At 46.4% G+C, this 25,404-nt stretch overlaps 1 protein-coding gene across 1 annotated transcript in view; it reads right to left on the bottom strand.

Moving 5' to 3' along the window:
• Positions 1–24,665, bottom strand: part of Prmt8 (protein arginine methyltransferase 8) — a 94,532-nt gene extending 69,867 nt beyond the window's left edge. The window contains exon 1 of the mRNA XM_027951249.3: positions 24,591–24,665. Coding sequence (XP_027807050.1) covers positions 24,591–24,665 — 75 coding nt within the window. The remainder of the gene's footprint in view (positions 1–24,590) is intronic.
• Positions 24,666–25,404: the final 739 nt, after the last annotated feature.

Here is a 25,404-nt window from a genome sequence, read left to right as displayed (position 1 = left end):
AAGAAATATGGGATAACATCAAGAGAACAAATTTAAGAGTCATTGGGATACAGGAAGGAACAGAGTTTCAAACCAAAGGAATGAGCAATCTATTCAATGAAATAATTCGAGAAAACTTCCCAGACTTGAAGAATGAGACAGAACCCCAAATCCTAGAAGCCTACAGGACGCCGAATGTGCAAAATCATAAGAGACCCACACCTAGACACATTATAATGAAGATGCCCAACATACAGAACAAGGAGAGAATTTTAAAAGCTACAAGAGAAAGGAAGCAGATCACATTTAGGGGTAAGCCAATCAGGATAACAGCTGATCTTTCAACACAGACTCTGAAAGCTAGAAGATCCTGGAATAACATATTTCAAACACTGAAAGAAAATGGGTTCCAACCAAGAATTGTGTTTCCAGCGAAATTAAGCTTCAGGATGGAAGATGAAATTAAAACCTTCCACGATAAACAAAAGTTAAAAGAATTTGCAGCTAGAAAACCATCTCTTCAAAACATCCTTGGCAAAACATTACAGGAAGAGGAAATGGAAAATAACAATGAAAACCAACAGTGGGAGGTAGGACACTAAAGGGGGGAAAATAATCAAAGTGGAAAACAAACCATGTTTAGTAACATAAATAAACAAATATGGCTGGAAGAACAACCCATATCTCAATAATAACCCTAAATGTTAATGGCTTAAACTCACCAATCAAGAGACACAGGCTAGTAGAATGGATCACAAAACAAGACCCAACAATATGCTGCCTACAGGAGACGCATTTGATAGGAAAAGACATACATAGGCTGAAGGTGAAAGGTTGGGAAAAATCATATCACTCATATGGACTTCGGAAACAAGCAGGAGTATCCATACTCATATCAAATAAAATAGATTTTAAGCCAAAGTTAATCAAAAGGGATAAAGAGGGACACTACATACTGCTCAAGGGAACCATACACCAACAAGACATAACAATCATAAATATATATGCCCCAAACAATGGTGCAGCTATGTTCATCAAACAAACTCTTCTCAAGTTCAAGAGTCTAATAGACCACCATACAATAATCATGGGAGACTTCAACACACCTCTCTCACCACTGGACAGATCTTCCAAACAAAAGTTGAATAAGGAAACTATAGAACTCAATAACACAATTAATAACCTAGACTTAATTGACATATATAGAATATACCACCCAACATCAAACAGTTACACTTTTTTCTCAGCAGCACATGGATCCTTCTCAAAAATAGATCATATATTATGTCATAGGGAAACTCTTAGACAATACAAAGGAGTAGAGATAATACCATGCATCCTATCTGATCATAATGGAATGGAACTGAAAATCAACGATAAAAGAAGGAAGGAAAAAGAATATATCACTTGGAGAATGAACAATAGGTTACTGAATGATCAATGGGTTATAGAAGACATCAAGGAGGAAATTAAAAAATTCTTAGAGATTAATGAAAACACAGACACAACATATCGGAATCTATGGGACACATTGAAAGCAGTTCTAAGAGGAAAATTCATTGCTTGGAGTTCATTCCTTAAAAAAAGAAAAAACCAACAAATAAATGATCTCATACTTCATCTCAAAATCCTAGAAAAAGAAGAGCAAAACAACAGCAAAAGAAGTAGAAGGCAAGAAATAATTAAAATCAGAGCTGAAATCAATGAAATCGAAACAAAAGAAACAATTGAAAAAATTGACAAAACTAAAAGTTGGTTCTTTGAAAAAATAAACAAAATCGACAGACCCTTAGCCATGCTAGCGAAGAGAAGAAGAGAGAGAACTCAAATCACTAACATACGGGATGAAAGAGGCAATATCACAACAGACACTTCAGAAATACAGAAGATAATCAAAAATTATTTTGAATCCTTATACTCCAATAAATTAGAAGATAGTGAAGGCATAGATAAATTTCTTAAGTCATATGATCTGCCCAGATTGAGTCAGGAGGATATAGACAACCTAAACAGACCAATATCAATTGAGGAAATAGAAGAAACCATCAAAAGACTACCAACTAAGAAAAGCCCAGGACCGGATGGGTATACAGCAGAGTTTTACAAAACCTTTAAAGAGGAACTAATACCAATACTTTTCAAGCTACTTCGGGAAATAGAAAAAGAGGGAGAACTTCCAAATTCATTCTACGAGGCCAACATCACCCTGATACCTAAACCAGACAAAGACACTTCAAAGAAAGAAAACTACAGACCAATATCTCTAATGAACCTAGATGCAAAAATCCTCAATAAAATTCTGGCCACTCGGATACAAAGGCACATCAAAAAAATTGTGCACCATGATCAAGTAGGATTCATCCCTGGGATGCAAGGCTGGTTCAATATAAGGAAATCAATAAATGTTATTCACCACATCAATAGACTTAAAAATAAGAACCATATGATCATCTCGATAGATGCGGAAAAAGCATTCGACAAAGTACAGCATCCCTTTATGTTCAAAACTCTAGAAAAACTAGGGATAACAGGAACATACCTCAATATTGTAAAAGCAATCTATGCTAAGCCTCAGGCTAGCATCATTCTGAATGGAGAAAAATTGAAGGCATTCCCTCTAAAATCTGGAACAAGACAGGGATGCCCTCTCTCACCACTTCTGTTCAACATAGTTCTCGAAACACTGGCCAGAGCAATTAGACAGACGAAAGAAATTAAAGGCATCAAAATAGGAAAAGAAGAACTTAAATTATCACTATTTGCAGATGACATGATTCTATACCTAGCAGACCCAAAAGGGTCTACAAAGAAACTATTAGAGCTAATAAATGAATTCAGCAAAGTGGCAGGATATAAAATCAACACGCATAAATCAAAGGCATTCCTGTATATCAGCGACAAATCCTCTGAAATGGAAATGAGGACAACCACTCCATTCACAATATCTTCAAAAAAAATAAAATACTTAGGAATCAACCTAACAAAAGAGGTGAAAGACTTATACAATGAAAACTACAGAACCCTAAAGAGAGAAATAGAAGAAGATCTTAGAAGATGGAAAAATATACCCTGTTCATGGATAGGCAGAACTAACATCATCAAAATGGCGATATTACCAAAAGTTCTCTATAGGTTTAATGCAATGCCAATCAAAATCCCAACGGCATTTCTTGTAGAAATAGAGAAAGCAATCATGAAATTCATATGGAAAAATAAAAGACCCAGAATAGCAAAAACAATGCTAAGCAGGAAGTGTGAATCAGGCGGTATAGCGATACCAGACTTCAAACTATATTACAGAGCAATAGTAACAAAAACAGCATGGTACTGGTACCAAAACAGGCGGGTGGACCAATGGTACAGAATAGAGGACACAGAAACCAATCCACAAAACTACAACTATCTTATATTTGATAAAGGGTCTAAAAGCATGCAATGGAGGAAGGATAGCATCTTCAACAAATGGTGCTGGGAAAACTGGAAATCCATATGCAACAAAATGAAACTGAATCCCTTTCTCTCGCCATGCACAAAAGTTAATTCAAAATGGATCAAGGAGCTTGATATCAAATCAGAGACGCGCCGTCTGATAGAAGAAAAAGTTGGCTACGATCTACAGTCGGTGGGGTCGGGCTCCAAATTCCTCAATAGGACACCCATAGCACAAAAGTTAATAACTAGAATCAACAAATGGGACTTACTCAAACTAAAAAGTTTTTTCTCAGCAAAAGATACAATAAGAGAGGTAAATAGAGAGCCTACAACCTGGGAACAAATCTTTACTCCTCACACTTCAGATAGAGCCCTAATATCCAGAGTATACAAAGAGCTCAAAAAATTAGACAATAAGAGAACAAACAACCCAATCAACAAATGGGCCAAGGACCTGAACAGACACTTCTCAGAGGAGGACATACAGTCAATCAACAAGTACATGAAAAAATGCTCACCATCTCTAGCAGTCAGAGAAATGCAAATCAAAACCACCCTAAGATACCATCTCACTCCAGTTAGATTGGCAGCCATTATGAAGTCAAACAACAACAAGTGCTGGCGAGGATGTGGGGAAAAGGGTACACTTGTACATTGCTGGTGGGACTGCAAATTGGTGCAGCCAATTTGGAAAGCAGTATGGAGATTTCTTGGAAAGCTGGGAATGGAGCCACCATTTGACCCAGCTATTCCCCTTCTCGGTCTATTCCCTAAAGACCTAAAAAGAGCATGCTACAGGGACACTGCTACATCGATGTTCATAGCAGCACAATTCACAATAGCTAGACTGTGGAACCAACCTAGATGCCCTTCAATGGATGAATGGATAAAAAAAATGTGGCATTTATACACAATGGAGTATTACTCTGCATTAAAAAATGACAAAATCATAGAATTTACAGGGAAATGGATGGCATTAGAGCAGATTATGCTAAGTGAAGCTAGCCAATCCCTAAAAAACAAATGTCAAATGTCTTCTTTGATATAAGGAGAGTAGCTAAGAACAGAGTAGGGTCGAAGAGCATGAGAAGAAGATTAACATTAAACAGGGATGAGAGGTGGGAGGGAAAGGGAGAGAGAAGTGAAAATGCATGGAAATGGAAGGAGACCCTCAGAGGTATACAAAAGTACATACAAGAGGAAGTGAGGGGAAGGGGAAAAATAATACAAGGGGGACAAACGAATGTCAGTAAAGGGGGCAGAGAGAGAAGAGGGGAGGGGAGGGGAGGGGAGGGGAGGGGAGGGGGGATAGTAGAGGATAGGAAAGACAGCAGAATACAACAGACACTAGTATGGCAATATGTAAATCAATGGATGTGTAACTGATGTGATTCTGCAATCTGTATATGGGGTAAAAATGGGAGCTCATAACCCACTTGAATCAAATTGTGAAATATGATATATCAAGAACTATGTAATGTTTTGAACAGCCAACAATAAAAAAAAAAAAAAAAAAAGAAATCAATCACAGGACACACGGGCTGCCTTTGAGAGGAAGGCAGCAAGAGTCTGTGGTGTCGTACCAGGCTCCTTTGTAAGATCAGCCTTTTGTTGATCCGAGGTCCTGATCCCTTATTAAGTTATACAATCCCCCCCTTAGGTGTGTGTCATAGTCCCTTCCCCGCTGAAGAGTCATGAAACTCCCTCTCCCAGCTGACTACGTACAATTCTCAGAGGAAGCCTGAAACTCCAGTTCTGTCTCTGTATAAAAGAAAGCCTGTGGTTTGGAGGTGCCATAAAATGTTAGGGGACGGAGGGAATCGAAGCTTGCAGCCTTCAGGGGCTATGCCCTTGCTTCTCTTGTTCCCGCATTGCAGTTCTTAGCAAATGGTGCAGTCTTGTGTTAAATTCCAAGTCTTGTCTCACCCACAGCAGCTCCCTCCCCCAGCGCCCCCCTTGTAGTCTTCACAGTACCCCTGCAACTCTTGGTGTCCCTGTCTGAACCCCTGCCAAAGCATGTGTTCCTCAAAAACAAGGACCATTTCTTACCATTGATTCATCTCTAGGATTTATCTTCGTACTGGCATGGAGCTGGCACATAGGACATGCTAAGGGAATATTTGTCAAAGAAACAACTGGTTGAATGGACAGAGGGATGGATGGACAATTAGATCTATAGAAGGGACGACACTTCAGAGAGTTTAAGTGGCTTCCCCCTCCAGTCCCTGGTGTCAGTAAATGACCCAACTCATGGCTTCTTGCCTCCAGAGTTGGCCCTAAGCAGGACTGCTGAAAATGTGTCTTCAGGATTTGACTTCCCTTCCATTCTCCGGGCAACTTGCCAGATGAGCAGGGCCCAAATGTTACTCTTTGCTCTCTTTGGGCCTGACTTTCACTTGCGAACCAGATTGGCTTTTCTGGTTTCATCCAAAAGAGGTAAGCATTTAGCAACCTGATTCGACAGTCACCAAGGTCAAGATCCTGAGGCATGGATGGCCTAGAACATCTCCTAGAACATGGGACAGTGCTGTGAACTCTCTCTTACGTCAAGGAGTTCACTCACCAACTGCATACAAAAATATGACCCTGTGCATGAATCATCCCACCCGAGAGACCATCTCCAACAACCCCAAGGGCGCCTTCCTTTGGCCAGGCTCATAAAATGATCGAAAACTTCTTCTCGGGCAGCTGTGAAGGCTCAGAAGTGCACAAGGATCCTCGGCCTCAGCCAAAGGACCCCACGATGAGAAAAATCCCACTTCTGGATTAGGACCTCTTTCTTATCTCCAGTCCCAGTTTTGCCACAATTCACGGCATGGCCTGGAGTCAGGCACCATCCTCTCTGGCCTGGGATCCCTGTCTACAAAAAGAGAAGGGACAGCATGAGACACTATTGAGCCCAAGAATCAAACAAGCATCCAGGGGGATCAAGCAGGTGATGTAAGTCGGTGCCAGGAGCAGGTGTAGGTGATGTCACCCACCCTGAGGGAGCAACATGAATGGCAGGTGCAGACTGGGCCCCTCCTCCAAGAGGTGGCCTAGGCCCTGTGCTGTTGTCTTCTCGCCAGACACTTCTTTATTTTTAAATGTTGGCCTCTCTAAGTATAAATGGAACCTATCCTTGGGCAGGTTTGGCTTATTCTATTCCACTATTTATTACCCTGTGTTCATAACTACAGAGTAGAGGCAGAGAAAGAAGCAGATCGGTGAGAGACAGGGCAAGGGCAAAAAGGCCACAGCCTTGAGAAACCAACTGTGAGGCCACAAAACAGAAAACAGAAACTTCAAGGCCTGGGGCAACGATGGATGCCTAAGGTGCCTGTTTCCCAGAGCAGGCTAGATAGCAGAGTCAGCCCCGATCAGTGGGGCCAGACCAGCAAGTTCCCAGGAAGGTAAGAAGGTGCTGATCTTCACCTGGTCCACATGCAGGCCCAGTGTCCTGTGATCAGAATCACCTGGAGGACAGAGAGTTTCTTGTTCAACAGGTATGGGATGGGGGAGAATTTGCATTTCTAATAAGCCCCCAGATGCTAATGTGACAGGTGCAGAGACCACACTGGTGACCAGGGGGCATTTGGGTTCTGAGATAGGCCTGCTTCTGTTTGAAAACAACTATGTGACCTTGTGACCTTGGGAAGTTCACTGACCCTATCTGTGTCTGTTCCCTCTTTATTCATAAATCCAGGATACTCTGAGTATCTTCTCAGAGGACTGCTGAAGAATTAAATGAGATAATCCATGTCAAGAGCTTTGAAAGGTGCTTGAAGTACAGCTAGCGCCCAGTGAGTGACATGAATAATTTCTGTTTGTGCAAGGAGCTTAGTGGAAGTGGTGGTTGCAGTAACCTGGCATTGGGAACAAAGACGCTCCACGATGACCCCCTAGGTCTACGAGAAGTGGCTGGGACCCAGAGCTAGCAAGGGCTCCGCGGAGAGGATTACGGGGAAGCTCCACTTCAGGGAAAGAGCCATAGACAGTAACCCCACAGGGGACGAACAGGGGACAAATGCCCTGACCACACACTCCTCCCTTCTCTGCCCTCCTGCTAATGTCCCCACAGGGGAACTCAGTCAGCCACAGACTGGGAGGAGCTAGGAAGTGAATCTGATAAGAACTGTGCATGGAAAGTTCCACAGAACAGGATGGAGAAGGACGGGGAGTAAATTGGAGGGGCGGACAGAAGATGCCAGGACACTTAGGAAAGAGTCCACATAGGTCATTTGGTCTATGCCATCGTCTTGAGGTAGGATGATTCCCTATCTCAACTGACACAGGTGATTTCCAGCAAGAGAGTGGTTTCTGAAAGGCTCCTTGAGCCAGGGTGAGCAACCCCTCTGCTAACCACTTGATGCAGCCTGAAAGGCCAACCATACTCCAGCACCAGCCTGGTCCCCAGTGTCACCAGGAAGGTGAGCCAGATGACCTTGACACCAAACCCAGCCAGCTCTGACACTGAGCCAACCAGACATCACCCTCAGAGGACATGGAACTCCTTAGCATTTTGTAGGGGACGAGAGACCACCTTCCAAGGGACAGGAAAGACAGGATGAATTTAGCAGACACTGCAAAATGAACTTGGCAAGCTGACACATGGCCTTGAAGCCAGTTCTCTGACCCAAACAAAGTAATGTCTCCTCAGAATATCCTCATCAAGCCAGGTGCTGTGGTGCATGCTTGGGAGCTGAGGCAGGAGGATCACAAAATCAGGGTCAGCCTCAGTAACTTGGCAAATCCCTAAGCAACTTAATCAGACCCTGTTTTAAATTTTTTAAATAATAATAAAAAGGACTTGGGATGTAGTTCAATGGTGAAGCATCCTGGATTCCATCCTCAGTGACCCCACCCCCCGCAAAAAAAAATAGAATATCTTCATCAAAGGACAGTCACACCATCCTGCCCCTTCCTCTACTTCCTCTACCTGAATTCTCCTTATACTGCAGGATTTGGGGACTGGAAAAGGCTTCCAAGATGTACTAAGTCACCTTAGCCCCCTAGGTGGAAATCACTAGAACATTCTCACTCTCCTCTCTAGAGACTTAAAAAGGACTGATGGCAGAAAAATTCCACTAATGGTAGGATTCTGGGAGTCTCTTTGCACCTGGACCAAATATTGAATGTACCTGTTGAAAAGAACTCCAACTTAAGTTTCCCCTTTATTTTGGCTGGAATAGGAAGCTGGCTAGATGACCCTCCATGAGTCCTTTAGGCTTTTGGAGCCTGTTTAGTGATATCCTACCTGACCACAGGGGACAAAAACACACATTTTATTGAAGTCTTTTGGGCCTCCATCTGTTAATTCTGGGGAAAGTGATGTGGAAGAGGCACTTAACTGATTTTTCTAAAAAGATCCAGCTACAATGGAGTGGAGAAGATACAACATGGTGCTCACCCTGCAGAGAAATGGCTGCACTGTCCAGGTGCAGCTGTATTCACTAAAAGCTGCAGTTGCAAGAACAGAATTAACAGAGACCCCAAAAGACCCTAGAGAATCGTGTGGTGTCCCCCACACCCCCACCATCATCACACAAAATGTTATTAAGCAGGCTCCAAAAGTCCTGAAGGACTTGCAGATGGTCACCCGTCAGTTCACTACTCAGGGCAAAATAGGAGGGAAACTTAAAGCAGAGTTTTCTGTTCAACACTTACATGCTACATTTGGCCCAGGTGTCAGATCTCTGCAAAGAGGCTTCCAGAATCCCCAAGACAAAGCCCATCTTGTTATGAGGGGAAGAGGAACACATTAGAACTTTCTAGGATCGGGTGATGCTGGAGGGATAAAATGTTTCCCTTAAGAAGCTCCCACGCTAGGTCCCCGTGGGTTCAGCACTTCTTCAGCTTCACTCACGGTCATAACCTTTGTTCTTTTTCCTCCCCGGGTGGAAAAACTGATCTAAGACCATGTGGGTAAAGAGAAGAAGATAGAAATAAACCATGTTAAGAAAGTAGAATTATGCTTACCTAGCATGTACAAGGCCCTAAGTTTGATCCCCAGCACAGGAAAAAAAAAAAAAATAGGTAGAATCAGCAGAATTTTACTATGAATCATCTGGGATTGGGTGAGTGGAAGTGTCAATTAGACTAGGGAGGCCTCTAGTCTAATTCCTGATTCCTGGTGGGATAAAGGGAGGAATGACAGTGTCCTTCATGGAGATAGGCATCCAATAAGAAAAGCAGATGAGGAAATTGGGAAGCATCTTGAATTGTAAGTGCCTGAAGAACACAGAAGAAGACAAATCCATCCATAAGTGCAGGTCTAAATGTCCCAAGTTGTGAGAGAGGATGAGATCATCCAGGGACAGTAAGCTAGAGGCACCACTATCAAGTAAGAAAGAAGAATTCACATAAGCAACCAAGAAAGAACAGTAATGGACATTGTAAAGTGTATTCGTCAGTTTGCTATTGTATGACAAAATATCTGAGATAAAGAACTTATAGTGGGAAAAAGTTCATTTTGGTTCACAGTTTCGGCGTTTTCAGTGGCCCTGTTGCCTCTATGCCTGTGGCAAGGCAAAGCATCATGGCAGCAAGCATGTGGTGTAGGAGGTCCGTTTACCTCCTGGTGACTGGGAAGCAAAAAGAGGTAGAGAAAGAAAAAGGGGTTAGAACCCAATATCCCCACTGAGAGCACACCCCCAATGATCTAATTTTCTCCTACTAGGCTCCACCCCCACATGAAGCTTTGAGGAACATTTAAGATCAAACCATAAGAGAGAGGCAGGTGAAAGCAGGGCTTAGAAGCCCAAAGAACAGAAGGTATCAGGTAAAATGCATCAACCAACAGCGCCTAATGCCCTGGATGGGTCAGGTTGAGATGAGACCAAGGAGAACCCATTGCAGCAAATCACAAAGGAGTTCTCCAGTGCAGGTGGAAAGAGCCCTCTCTGAGGAGGGTATCTGCAGGGATGGCCATACCCTCACCGTCCCAAGGCCCCAGCGTGGAACTCAGCTGCTGGCACCAGCCATGTGCCCAAAGGAATAGGAACGACATCCTAGCTCAGGCCTGGGAGATGAGCCAGGCTTCAGCATTTTGGAAACAATTGTCCAGTCCTACATACGAGGATGGCAATGAAGAATTGTTTTAACAAATTTGGAACTCAAATATTCCCTCTCACTCCCTCCTTCACCCACCCTTTTCACAGTTAGAACAGACTAAGTCCTTGACATCTGGGTAAGGTTATGCGGCAATTGCCCGATCGAGTGGGTATGAAAGGAACGGCTGCCTGGGATTGGATGCTTTCCAACATCCAGGCCCACGGAGTGCAGAGTGGAGAAGCTGGGGCTGCCACCTGGAGCGCGAGCCCTTCTTCATCTCTCCTGCCTGAAAAAAAAAAAAAATAGAGCGGGTGCTCTTAGAATCATAGAAGCTAATGCTTGAGAATGTGAGAGAGAGAGAGAGAGAGAGAGAGAGAGAGAGAGAGAGAGAGAGAGAGGAGAAGGCTGAGCCAGCAGGTGGAGGGCAGGAAGGAAGGAGGAGGTTTCAGGAGAAAAGTTCATTCTTTCCCAGACAAATAACTGCCTCAGGCTGCCTACCCTGTGTCCTTAGGTCTGAGTCAGGGCCCCAGAGGAGTTCTGCTCCCTGCAAAGTCAAACCACAGATTGACAGCACCTTCTCGCTTTCCCCCTACCTCTACTTTCTATGCCATTTGCCACCCAGGGGGAAAACATCACTCCATTTTCAACATCACGAATTTAGCACACGTGGGCATGTCTGGAAGGGGAAGCCACGTGGAGGGTGGCAATGAGCTCGTCCCCAGCTCCACTGACAACTCAATAAAGGGAGACAGGCACAAGGCTGCACTGGAGATGGCAAGGTAATAACAAGTTCAAGATTGGCACAGCACTCTCTACTTCTTCAAAATGCCCTGATGACTGTTGTGGCCATTTATTTAAGGAGCAGGGCCAACCAGTGGGATCAATGTGAATCATCCCATGCACTTCTCAGATAGGTTTGAGTCAGGGCCTAGTTGAGTCAAGATCATGGCTACTTTTGCTATGCTACCTGGTATCAGCTGAGGGCAAGAGGAACTGGAGGGAAGGACCTAGAAAAGTTGAAGCAACTAAGCTGGGTGTGGTGGCGCACGCCTGTAATCCCAGCAGCTTGGGAGGCTGAAGCAGGAGAATCACAAGTTCAAACCCAGCCTCAGCAACTTAGTGAGGCCCGAAGCAACTTAGTGAGACCCTGTCTTAAAATTTTAAAAAAGGAGTGTGGTGGGGGGGGGGGTGGAGACAGCGCGCAGTGGCACATGCTTATAATCCCAGCGGCTCAGGAGGCTCAAGCAGGATGATCACGAGTTCAAAGCCAGCCTCAGAAATATAAAATAGGGCTGAAGAAGTAGTTCATTGGTTAAGCATCCTTGGGTTCAATTCCTGGTACCAAAAAGAAGAAAAATTGAGGCAACTAGTTCCTCCTCAGGGTTCACGATCTATTCCACCGTCCTCATGAGATCACAGGGCACGCATTCTGGAGGTGGAGGGATAGACCTGAAGTACTGCAAGACTCTGGATCCCTGAGGCTGACACAAAGCTGGAAAAAGAACCGGGGTAGGGTGCAGGCTTGGTAAAGCCTCAAAGAAAAGCCACCAGCCTTATGGACAAAGTCCCAGGGCTCTGCAGTACTGGCAGCCTGTGTCATTGGTTTGGTTTTCTTTACATTCAGAAGTAGGGGGACACCTTATTTTTAAATTTATACCTAGGAGAGTGAAAGGCAGTACTGCACCAAGAGCAAGCAGGAATAAAAGAGGCCTGGGCCAAGTTGAGACAGAAGAAACATCTGCTCCGCAGAGCTGGAGCCTGGTAGGGGCCACAGCCTCGGGCAGTTCAAAGCCCTTGTCCAGGGACATCTCCCTGCATGACCTACTCAGTGCAGCCCCAGATGATGGATCAAGTCAAGTAGGAAAAGGATACTGATTGAACCAAGCCCTAAACCTTTCTGTCCCAAGCCAGGTTTTCAGAGGAGCCTCCAGGGTATCTCCGCTGCCTCTTCCTACTACCAAAGTGCAGGAAATTCCCAGGCAAAGCCTGACTTAACTCATTCTGAGACTGACATCTGTGCAGTTCCCCTTGTCTGTCTGAAAATCTCCTCGTGCCAGTTGGCGTGGACTCCACACCTTCTCTCGGAGTACTGACTTTGTTCTTCAGCAGTGAACATCTAAATGGCACAGCTTAACTCCCACCTTGCTTTGGGTCAGGGGGAATGACAGCTGTGACCTCTGAGCTTCACTCCATATTGGGGTCCTGCGTGACTGATAAAAGCCTCAACCAGTGTATGAGGAAGGGTAGCAATACGTAGAGATTTCATTTAATTGATATATCTGTAGGGCCTTTCCTATAAGAAAGGCACCTGTAGCCATGACCATCCATTGGACAAATGGTTTTCTGCCTGCAGTAGGCCGTGGGCCCTGTGACAGGTGCTGGGGACTGAATGGCGAATCACACAGAGTGCCCACTCGTAAAAAGTGCACCATTGACTCTTAGACAAGGGAGTCAGGGAATGGAGTCCAGTGTCGTGTGTGTTGTGACAAGAGTCCTGGGCACTGTGGAAGAACACAGAAGGGAGAACCAAACCAGACTTGGGTAAAGGGACGGTGGCGGACAAGGCTTTCCTGGAAAAGGTGACTTCTAAACTGAGACCTTAAGGAAGAGTAGAACCTGTCCAGGCGACAAGGAGAAGGAAGTCGCTGCCTGTGCCTGCAGCCAAAGGGGAAGGACTAGAAATGAAGGTGGAGTAGTCTTCAGGGACAGGAGTATGCAAAGCTTCATAGGCCACGGCAAGAGAGGGCCATTATCCTAAGAATAATGGAAGAGCCACCAAGTGGTTTAAGGAGGAGAGAAGCATAATCAGATTTCCATTTTAGAATCTGCATCCAGGCCATTATCAGAGTAGAACCAAGCAAAGAAAGCAAGAGTGTGTGGATACTATCAAGAGGGCACCGGAGAGATCCAGACATGAGAGGAAGAGACACAAACCAGGAGGATCTCGGTGGGCCTGGACCATGGAGGACAGACTCAGACAAAGAGGAGAAATAAATACTGAAGATGTAGAGTCACCAAGCCTTATGGAGAATGGAGAGAAAAGAGTATAGGTTTGTGGCTTTGGAAACTTAATACAGAGAAAGATGATGATGATGGAGGAGGGGTGGGTTGGAAGGAAAAGAGCAGGACTTAGGAGGGGACCCTGAGTAGTCTGAGGCCCCTGTAAAATTTCTAAGTGGCAGTCAGACATGAGGGGACAACTCCAAGGACAGATTTGGGCTACAGCTCTGAGTCTGAGAATCTCTAGCAAATAAACAAGGAAGAAAGCTGTATTAGTCAGCTTTTCATTACTATAACAAAATATCTGAGATAGGTATTTATGAAGAAAAGAGGCTATTTAACTCAGAGTTTTGGAAATTCCAAGTTCAAGATTGGGCTACCCCATTGGTTCGTCGCCTGGTAAGGGAGGCCGATTGTAGCACAGAGTGGTAGAAGCACATGGAGGAGCAGTCATATCTTAAATCAGGAATGCCTTTTCCCATTATTAAATCCTTTCAATCTCTTCAATCTCTAGTGGACCCAAGGACATGCCATTCAGCCCTCCTTTTAAAGTTCTACACCATCTTCCAATACTACCACCCTGGGGACCAAGTTCCCAACAGGTGAAACGAATTTCAAAGCACAGCAGAAGCCAAGGGAGCAATGAGATGACCTGGAGAGAGTATGTGGGGTAAGAGACAGACACAGCCCTGAGGAAGACCAGCACACCTGAGCTACATAACAAATGGTGCCCATCAGACCGTGAAATCAGGACTTCATATCCTTTCTGACATTGAATCTCAGATCTAGAACCACCAGACTCTCCCTCAACTATTTTTACAACTGGACTCATCCTAACGTGTGTCCAATGTACAACACACTCCCCCATGCTGAGACATCAGACTCTGACTAACTCAGAGGCTCCAGGCAAATAATTAAACTTTCACCTTACATATTGCATGTCATAAATTGAAAACCACATTTGATATGTATGTAAATATATGTACTTCTGCTTAAAGTACCTCCTGACACAGATGCATATCCACAGCCCTGCACAGAAACAGCCCCATGGGCCCTACAGCCCGCCTGCATTAGCTTATTTATATCTACTCTCACTGAACATTAGAAGTGACTGTTCCCACTTTGAACTATAAATTTTCCCTTAAAAGCAAAACAGACACTGGGCAAATAAACTTAAAGTTATAACAGGAAGAAAAAGAACAAAACATTCAAAACATTTGTCAAGTTTCTTTATGACTTATCCTGTTATTAAATTTAATCCTCATGGCCGTCCTCTACAATTATGGTCCCACAGGGATGAAAATGAAATTCAAACTAAGATTGGACTCCAAAACTTGCCCCTGTATCACCCTGGGCCCATAGCTTCAATGTGGGGAGAGAAGTAAGATTCTAACAAAAGGAAGTTAGTACGTTACATGTGATACACACTTTTTTAAAATTCATTCATTAAATAGTCATCAATTTCCTACTATGTACCTGGAGGCAAAAGTTAAACTGATGCATGTTAATAGAGAATGAGAACGTTGCTTAATTAGGATCCTATCTAACGCTTCTGATGGGCTATAATCTTTTGCGGGATTCTCTGATTGAGCCTCTTCAGAGAATTGCTGTCATAACTGCTTGTCAGGGAGAGATGAAGTCCTCGAATTTAACTCGTCTGTGGGAATTACAGTCTTTCATTTTCTGGGAGGCCCAATCTTGAAAGGCCACCACTTTACTGCAGCTAACATGAGATCATCATTCACAATAGAGAGACAAATTGGGCCCCAGCTGATGAATTTGCTAATAGCCACTCCCTTTCTAGTGGCATTAGCTCAATGTGGTCTTAGCTGGACCAACTCTTGGATCGGGCCACACACACACACTATGGGATTTATGGCCAATAGGACAGGGGGTTTCACCTGGTATTTAAAAACCCAATTGTCTGGTAAAACCCTCCTCCCCTCCCCTCCCCCCTTCACCCCTCCCCTCCCCCTTCACCCTCCCCTCCCCCTCTCTCTTATCCTCCCTCCCTCCCTCCCTCATTCCCCCAGCCTCAGTTTCTGTCAATAGGAACATGGAGAAAAATCACCCATTAATGCAGGAGTGAACAAATAGGAACTGTGCTCTTTCTAGGAGCAGGTCTGGGAGGGGCATGTTGAGAGCCACACAGGAAGTCTGCAATTTGACAGGCAGATACTCCCAGCTTCCCCATATTCCTCACATTTTTAGGGACATGGAGAAGTTTCTCTTTCATTCTGAAGATGTGGATAAACACCCGGGTTCCAGGTCCCTGTTATGGTTAGGATATATAATGTCCCTCAAAGGCTCATTTGTTGAAACCTTGGTCCCCAAGGCAGCCACGTTCAGAGATGGGGCTCTTGGGAAGTGATTGGATCTTAAGGGCTCTGAACTCACTACTGGTTTTATCCATTGGTGAGTTAATGGTTCTTGGCATTAGAGGGAGAAGGTGGAAACGTTAGTAGGTAGATCCTCACCGGAGGACGTGGATTCCTGGAGGTGTGCCCTGGAAGGGTATTTCTTGTCTCCAACCCTGTCCTCTCCCCCTCCTTCTCTCTCTCTCTCTTCCCTGGCTTCTGTGACCTGAGAGCTTTCCTCCACTAGAACATTCTGCCAAGAGGTTTGTCTCACCTCAGGAACTTTTGAAGCCATCAACTAAAATTGATCCTTTAATTTCCTCCTTTACTTTGTTTCTCTCAGGCATTTTGGTCCCAGCAATGTTAGGCTGACTAACAAGTGGGGTACGCCAGCCTCTGGGTCACAGAGAGTCCCTCATCCTCCTGTAACTGGACTCTTCTCATGAGGACTGGTGGACCCCTGGGCAAGGGTGCTACGGAGTCCTGCTTCCAGTTGTCTTCCTGGTTCTTGTGGACTGAGCTGAGAATGAATTGGCCTTTCCTCAACTTCTTGACTTCCATTTCTGTGAGTAATGATTCCACAGTGTCACCAGTAAATGCCCTTTATGCATCTGCACCCCCTTTGGGACGCCACCAGGTAAGTCCAGATGACTAATAATAGCTAATCTTCCTTGAGCATTCACCAGGTGCCAGACATGTGCTTGACATGAAATAAGTTATTTAATGTTCATAATGACCCTATCATAGATGATGAAATTCAGGCACAGGTAAGTGGAGTGACCTTCCCAAGCTAGGAAGCAGCAGAGCTCCTGTGTGAACCCAGACAGAGGAGTCCAGAGCCTGCACTCACCCTCCACATGAGACAAAGAAGTCAGCTGCCTAGGGGTTTAATTTTTAGAAGGTGCCAAGGGGTTTCATTGTTCCTCCTGCTCTCCAGAAAATCCTTCAGATAAACTATGAATAGGCTCACAATTCTACTAATAAAATAATCCCTCTGGCAACTATAAAGCAAATCCCCTGGGAGGATGATGGATATAAACCCTATTAGAGGTTCTTGGGTTCCAACAGTCATGAGCCCTTTCTCATATCTGGAAGTTTATCAGTTCCTTCCTGAATCTCCAGATGGGTAGGAGCTGTTGTGGGGCGAAGGGGAAGAAGTCAAGGTTGTGCATGTAGGTCAAAGAGAGGAGAGAGGTCCACACCACCAGCAGAGTACATTCCAACTCTGAGAGCATTCCAGATGGGCTACTCATTGGCTGAATCACCTTGATCAACATAATTAACCACAACAGGTGTAAGTTTCCTAAACTGCAAAATGCAATTAGTAAGAGTTGCTCTGTATTATATAAATTCAATAAGACAATGCTTACTACGTGCATAACATGGTACCCAATACATAATATGGACATTAAAATGGTAGCTCTTGTTATAATCACTGCTACTGATCAAGGAAAAGGCCAGGATAGAGACTCTGAGAAGCCAGTGGACAAGATGGATAGTTGAGTGAGGAGCAGGAAAGAGATCAAGGGAGAGAATGTCACACTGACTAGTCAACTGTTCAGGCCTTCAGAAGTCATGTCCTGCTGACTAGGCACTGTGTTGGGTAATGTTGTGAGCTGATCTGTGCCCCCCCACAAAAGATGTTTTAGATTCCTAATCACTGGTACCTGTGAATATGACCTCATTTGGAAATCAGGTCTGTGCAGATATAATCAAGTTAAGATGAGGTCATACTGGATTTGGGATGAGGGCCCTAATCCAATATGACTGGTGTCCTCATAAGAAGAGGAGAAACACACACACACACACACACACACACACACACACACACAGCAGAATGGCATGTGCAGATGTAGACAGAGACTGCAGTGATTAAGTCTAGAAGCCAAGGAATGCCCAGCGTCATTGGCACACACCAGAAGCTTGGAGAAAAGCAAGGAACAGATTTTTCATTGGAATCTCCAGAAGGAACTAACCCTGCTGACATCTGGATTTCAGACTTCTGGCTTTCAGAACTGTGAAAAGAATAAATTTCTTCTGTCTAAAGCCACCCAGTTTGTGGTGCTTTGTTACAACAACCCTAGGAAATGAACACAGGAGATAAAACTACAAAGATAAATTTGAAAAACAAAGTTCCCGGGCTGCACTGTTTAGGGTTCACTTCCTCCTGCTAAAGTAGCTGGATGAGGATGCAGACTCAGGACTGATGGCCTGTGTCGAGCTTCCAAAATGGTTTAATTTGTTAAAGGAGAGTCTTTCTCCTGGTCCATCAACGAGGACTCTAAGCATCGATCTATCTCAGGTGCATACAGGGAATGGGGTGATGGTTGTCCTTGTCACAAGTTATGCCAGGTCCCTGTCACCGACAGGACATAGTACTGAGGACTCTGGGGGTGCGGGTGGCGGATGGTGGTGGAGGCCAGGAAAGAAGTCTTGGAAATAAAAAAAAGTGAGCTTGCAGTCCTTCCCGGGGTTTCTCCTAAACCCACTGTTCCATATTTCACCTGTTCATTTCTCTATACTATCTTCATATTTCTTTTTTTTAATATTTTTTAAGTTGTAGATGGACACAGTATTTTTATTTTATTTATTTATTGTTATGTGGTGCTGAGGATTGAACCCAGTGCCTCACGCATGCAAGGCAAGTGCTCTATCCCTGAGCCACAACCCCAGCCCCCTATCTTCATATTTTGAGTCTCTGCTCTGGTCCGTCTCATGTCTTACCAATCTCATGCCTTACTCCCTTTAGGATAGTATAAACAAAGGTGACTCAGATTATAAGATTCAGTCTTGTGGACTGAAAAAAGCATGGGAAGCCAGAGGTGAGTCCTGGCTTCTTCACTTACTAGCTTGGAATCCTGGGAAGTAACTCTAATTTTCTATGCCTCAGCTTCTCAATCTGTACAATGGGGATCATATGTACTTCACAGTGTTCCATGTAATGAAATCATAACATAAGCATTTTAGGGCTATATGAAGAGGAGAGAGCTCTCACTGTGCACAATTCCTAGGTCTTGTGTAGAGAAATATGAGTTTTGGATAGTACAGATCAGGATACACCAAAAAACTAGCACAAAAAAATAAAAACATCAGACCAGAGTAAAGGAGATCTCTCCACCAATGCTGAGGAACTCTGACATCGGACAAGTGTTCTCATCTCTTCATTTAAATGATTTGAGTTTCCTTCAGCTCTAAGATTCTATGACATTATGAAAATGTGCATATCAAGCTTTTTGCTCTTATAAAATTGCACTTGAAAAAGAGATCTTTACTTATGGGTCACCTATTACGAATCCTGGAAAAGCTTTGATGATTGAGGGAATTCTAATTACAAGTGAAGTAAGAAAAGACATTTTATGTGTGAAATATCCTATGGGCTCCATAATATTAGAAGGAAAAATCTTCTCAAACACTCCTCTCTCTACTATTCCTATGAAAAGGTGAATACCAGACTATCAGAGGAAGAAACTAGAATCATTTGGAACGAAAATTAGTAAAGAAGGTGAAATCACCTAATACAATTCATAGTGGAATGTAACCAGACAGTTCTCATCTCCTTTTAGGATAGTATAAACAAAGGGGACTCAGATTACAGTAAAAGAGATTGGGGTCAGACTCTAGGAAGAACTTCCTGATTACTGAAAAACTCCAACAGATGGGAAATTGCCTTCTCTGAAGCTTTCTAACAAGAAACCAAGTCGCCAGGTACCCATCCTAAATTAGAGTACTCAGAGGCAGAAGCATGGACAGAATGACCTTCCTGGAGGTTCTCTGCCTGTTCGCTCCATCTATTCCTTGACCAAGTTAGTTCACAGGGTACTTTTCGCACACCCAATGACTGCTTGCAGTCACCTTGGCAGTTTGCATGTTACCATGCTGCCCGTTTTTCCCTGCTGGCACCGTAGGCTGCAAGGTGTAAGTAATGTTTTTACAGATTTTTGCATGTTCCACAGCGGCACGTGAGAATCACTTCACAGTGCAGTTAGCAAAGAGGAGGAAATGAAACCCACTCCTGAATTGGAGACGGGAGTGTTGTGTTTCACCCTCTTTGACAGCCAAAAGCCAATTTAGGACTCTCTACAAAGCCAAATTTGCCAGGGCGGTGGTGGGGGGACTGTGGCTATCTTCTTAATTCTCCTGAGCTCACTTAAGGCCTGAAATCAGTGTTGGCTGAGGGAGGAAAAATTGATGTGGATGATGGTTTATGGATCATTTCAGCTGGAGGAGGGAGGGACTGAGAGAGTCCATCCAGCTTGCACTTTTCGGGCAAGACTCCTAAATGCTAGCACGGTAATAATCATAAACACGTATTCAGGGCTCACCATGAATGCAGCAGGGCCCTAATCCCTGTGCATGAATGAGCCCATTTAACCATCTTAACCACCTTATAAGACCCATCAAGGGTAAGCAACTGGTCCAACATAGTAATACAGCTGCCAAGTTCACAGCTGGATTTAAAACCAGGCAGCCTGGCTCCATAACCTCACTGTTAGTCAGTGCTCACCCTTTTCAGAAAGACATAGACAGAGGCCATCCTTAGGGATGGAGATCTACGTCTTGCCTCCTCTTGCTCCTCTTCTTCTTTTCCCAGGTCTTTGTATAAGGGACAATGCTTCAGTTAAAAGTGAAGGATCCATTAGCCAAAACCACCAAGGTGCACCATAATGGAAGTCAGCTCAGTTATCCCCCACAACTCAGGCAGCTCCTTGGTACCCTCAGCCCTGCTGTTACAGCATAGGATTTTTCCCAGCCCATGGTTATTCTCTCTCCCTGGGCCAGCAGTTCAACAGAACATTCAAGAAACAAAATGACTCTTTGCTAAAACTGCTTTCCCACCCTGGGTGCTCTCCTCTGAGGTGATGAAATCCCAATCAGGGAGTCATCACCATAAATAATGCATCGGGCTTTCACCCAGAATCAGAAAAGCAAGCAACAGCTAAGAAGGGTCCATTATCCCCCCCCCCCATGGTTCACAAGCGGGTATTGTGATTAATCCATTTATCTGCTATTCAGATGAACACCCCATAGGAAGAGTCAGTAATTGCTGAATATTGAATAGGTACATGAATAATCAAAATGTACCCAGGCTCTGAGTGGCAGCAACACCTCAATTCCCAGAATCTTTCTTCATTTTGAGTTTTAAAGATCCACAATAACTTAAGTACAGCACAGAGGTGGGAGATAGGAGCCCCAATTCTCCAGAAAGTCAGAAGTTTCAAAGAACTTGTTCATAATCACATGAATCAATTCAATCAATACTTATTATTTACTTGCCTCAGTCACGGTGCTAAGAACAGGGTACAAACAAAAAATCATGTTATTTAACTGGAGAAATAGATATATAAAAGGCCAATTATCCTGCAATAGGAAAAGTGAGAGGTAGGTGTTAGGAACACAGAAGGAAGAAAGCTTACTCTCCCTGGGGGGAGAGGCTAAGTGGCAGATCTGGGAAGGCTGTGTAAAGGAGTTGGCATTGGAGTTGGGTCTCATAGGTTGAGGAAGATTTTCTCCAGAGAGAAGGGGGAAAGAACAGCACAGGTAGAGGGACAATTGTCCACAAAAGCATTCAGGTATAAAGTCAGTGATCTTTTCCAAGGGTCGCATGGGACAGGTATTAAAGGGCCTTGTCCAGTATGTTAAGGAAATTGGCTTTCAGCTAGTTCAAAACTGTTAAAGGAGTAGCAGAGGCCATCCAGGGCCAGCTGTGCCCACCAAGCCTGTGCCCTAGAAGCTCCCAAGCCCTAGCTCATCACTTCACTAAGCCCAGGGGACTGTGGTCACAACATGCACAGCTTCATTCCTGGCTTTCTCCCTCCTGGAATCCTTCCCTGTCTTTACCTTGTGAAAGAACTCCTCCCATCCTCCTTGCCTCCCCCCTCAGCACATCTCTTCCTTCCAAAACGTTCCTCTCCTCCCACTCCTCATCCACTCCCATTCACACATGGCATCTTGCTAGAAATAGCAAGGGTAAGGCTAAGAGCAATGAATCAGAAGAGGGGGCAATCTGTGTTCCAAGGCTGATTTACCCCACCCAGTGCCTGACCTCAGCCTCAATGTCCTCAAATAAAATTTGGATAAGAAATGCATACGACCCTTGGCTTCGCAGGCAGGGTTATTTGAGGGTGAAATAAGATAAAGCCTTGAAAATAACATTAACAAAAAGCAGAAAGGGATGCTATTATGTCATCCAGCATAATTGTCTACCAGACTGTGAGTTCCTTGAGGGTAGGGACCAGGTGGTTTGGAACTTGGGTGTCCAGTTATTCCTGGTACAGTGCGAGTGCTTGATACGCCTTGAATTAAGACCAAGGACCATTACCGCCACCACCCCGCCCCCCCCCCCACACACACACGATACACAGAGACTTTTCTTGCAGGTCCGCATACATACACGCAAACCGACAGTACCCCACTTTGGGAAGTACTGCTCTCCTTCTGGCTTATTCCAAAAACAGCTAGTTCCTGGAGGAGAACCAAGTGATAGTCACGCTGCTTGGATGCCTCGCTGGGCACGTTTGACCAAGTCTAGGTTCCACCCCTTCTCCAAGGAAGTTGCTAAGAGCTGAACCTCCTCCTCCCCTACTCACTCCCCTCCTAGGAGCCCCAGCTGAGGCTGTTCCTGCCCCCGCCGCCTCTGTGCCCCGTGAGCGGCGTGGATTTTTTTTTTTTTCCTCGCAAGAGCTCGGCCGCCTCTACTGCTGTTTTCATTGATGCCTTGAGCAGAGCTGGCATGTGCGACTGCTGAGAAGGGGGAGCGCCGAGCGGCGGGGGAAGCAAGTAAAAATAGCCTGGCGCGCGTCGCTCTGCCTGCTCCGGACGCCTTTAACCCTAGCCGAGTAGGGAGCGCTGCAGCCGCCACTGCATACTGCGGAACCCGCAAGGGTCTGCATCCAGACCCCGCGCAACGGCGGGTTACAGGGGATAGGGACCCGCGAAAACTTTGTTTTCTTTTTCTTTTCTATTTTTTTAGAAAACAAGCAAGGAATGGGGTGGGATGAGGAGGCAGAGAGAAGCGCCTTTTCGCTTCCAGCGCTCCAGCCACCTGGCTGCAGGGACTGCTACGTGCCGGCTGGCCCAACATGTTGCAGAAGCGAGGCCCTGAGACTGAGCTATTTTTAGAAACCTTTTCCGCCGGTGGGCGATCTCAGGGCGTAGGGGGAGGGGAATGATACAGCTGGGTCCACTGTGAGGCTAGGCGCCTTGCCCTACACAGGGTTCTGAATGTCTGCTCTCAGGTGGGAGGGTGGGGAGGAGGAGGCGGCGAGGGGACCGCACGCCTGCTAGCTTTGCCCGAACTCAAGGAGACGGCGTTAGCTACTAAATGCCCTGCTGTTTTGAAGCCCCAGAGCGTGTTTGTTTCGAAATCGACAGTTGCCAGATGCATGCTGCTTCAGGTCTCTCTGGGCATGGGGATTTTTAAAGCTTTGCTGCCTACGCTGTGGGCTAGGGGTTAGCGACAGAGTTCTGACCTCCAGGAAAGAAGATCGGAAAGGGTCTCTCTGCACCTTTTTGCATTCCGGCAAGACAGAGGGACAATCCCCGCGCCACACCCCCCTCGCCGCCCCACGCTGCATATGGTTAACCATATGTGAAATGTACGGCAGCCCCACCAGACACCCGGCTATTAATAGAGCCCGGGAGTTTGCTCTCTGTGTCTTTTTCCTGCCACCGAGTAAGGGATGATCACACATACCCCACTCCGCCCCCACCTCGGCGCACCATTTCTTCGGGAAGGTAAGGGGGCTACCCACGCCGAACCCCTTCGTGACTACAGGTGCCCAGAGCCTACGGAATAGTCCAGTTGTTGTAATGACAACGGGGTCAGAGCGAGGCGAAGGAACACAGCCTCGAGTGTTGGGACGCAAAGCCCGGCGGGATCTCTGCGGCTCGGGGCCAACTCGAGAGTAGAAAGGGCAGCTATTGGATTGCCTCCGGCGAGGGGGCAAGAGTATTATTTGCGGAGCTAAAGCGACCTCCTCAACAGCTGCTGCGGGACAAGTGGCTGCAGACCCGTTTCTCGCCGCAGCTGTCGGCTCGCAGCCCCCACCGCCCGCGCAGGCTCGGCTGCGGCAGGAGCGGGCGCTGTCCCTGGTTCTGAAGGTGGCCTCGGCCAGTGCGCCCTCCCCGGACTGAGCGCCCCAGAGGCTGCTCTAACATCGAAGGATTGCAGACTTCTCCCGGGCCCGAATCTGGGCCCGAGGATCTGTGGAAGGTGCCTAAGTACTACCACTGGCTTGCCCCCACCTCCGCGGCCGGGAGCTCTCCGTGATTATTGCGGGGAACTAGAGCTCGGGGACCGACTCGGGCTTGAAGGGTAAAGCAGAAGAATGGGTAGGAGATAGTCAAGGAGCTGCAGGGAACAGACCTGGCCCCAGGATCACCCACCCTGGCTCTGCATAAAGCCTGGACGGGAACCCCTAACGGGGCCCAGAGCAGAGGGCAGGGGAGCGCGACTGCCCAGGGTTTGGGACTTGGGGGAAGGGGAAGGGAGCAGCGGGTGGCAGGAGAGGGTGATGGGGTGAAAGCGACTCTTTTGCATTTTCTAGAGGGAGGGGACCTGAGACGACGTGCACTGTCTCCCCCCCCCCCCCAACACGTACACACACACACACACACACACACACACACGGACGGTAGAAGCAAGCGGGATGGAGCTGGGGAAAGTTTGGCACTAGGTGCTGAGCAGCGGCGGCGGTGGCGGTGGCGGCGGCGGCGGCGACAGCGGCGGCGACGCGGTGGTCCGGGTGGGCGGCGGGGTCGCCGAGAGCCCGGGCTCTGTAGCCTCCTTACCTCAGTGTTCTCGGCAGCGTTCTCCGCCATTTTCCTCCTTAGGAGCAGGCAGCGGGAGGAGTGTTTCATGCCCATAAGAGCCAGCAAGGGTTTGGTGATACAGAGATAGTAGAGAAAGAGAGAGAGCTGGTGTAGCTTTAAAAGAGAGAGCCAGAGAATGGGAGGAAAAAAAGAAAAAAAAAAGAAAAGAAACAGCCCCTCTGCTGGAGCGTCAGCCGATACAATCAACCACGGTGGAGTCTTTTCTGCAGTCTCCACTTTGTTTTATTTTCCTCCCTTCTCATCTGCTTCGGATTCCTTCACACAGTTTCAAGTTCTTCTCGCGCACCCGAGCCCCTCCCCACCCCTCTCCACCCGCGCTGCGGGCTCGGCAGGAGGGAGGCAGCCCCGAAGGCTCCGCGGCGGCGGCGGCGGCGGCTCCTCTCCCGGCTGCTGGCAAAGTCCGGCCGGCCGGAGGCAGCCACCAACTCCTCTCAACTTCTGTCGATCGGCTGGGCGAAGCAACACGCTTCCTGCGCGTCTCTCCCAGGGGCTGAGCGGGGTGAGTGGGGGCGGGGGAGGAGGTTCGGTGGAGCAGGCGGCGGCTGGGCGCAGATCGAGGGCCCCCAGCGCCCCCGGGCCCGCCCCCTCCCCAGGCTCCCAGGGTCTCTCCGCTGCCTCCACTCCTGGGCGCTGCGCACAACTTGCGCGGGGGCAAGGGCTGCGCGGACGCTGCAGGGCCGCGCGCGAGGCTCAGAGAAAGCAGGCTCCCCGGAGCAGGGCTCTTGCAGGTTCTCAGACTCGGCTCGCTTCCTCCCAATGAGGGCAAGCTCCG

Source organism: Marmota flaviventris, chromosome 3 (genome assembly GCF_047511675.1).
Source record: "Marmota flaviventris isolate mMarFla1 chromosome 3, mMarFla1.hap1, whole genome shotgun sequence".
Classification (NCBI taxonomy): domain Eukaryota; kingdom Metazoa; phylum Chordata; class Mammalia; order Rodentia; family Sciuridae; genus Marmota; species Marmota flaviventris.
This window is presented reverse-complemented; position numbering and strand designations above follow the sequence as displayed.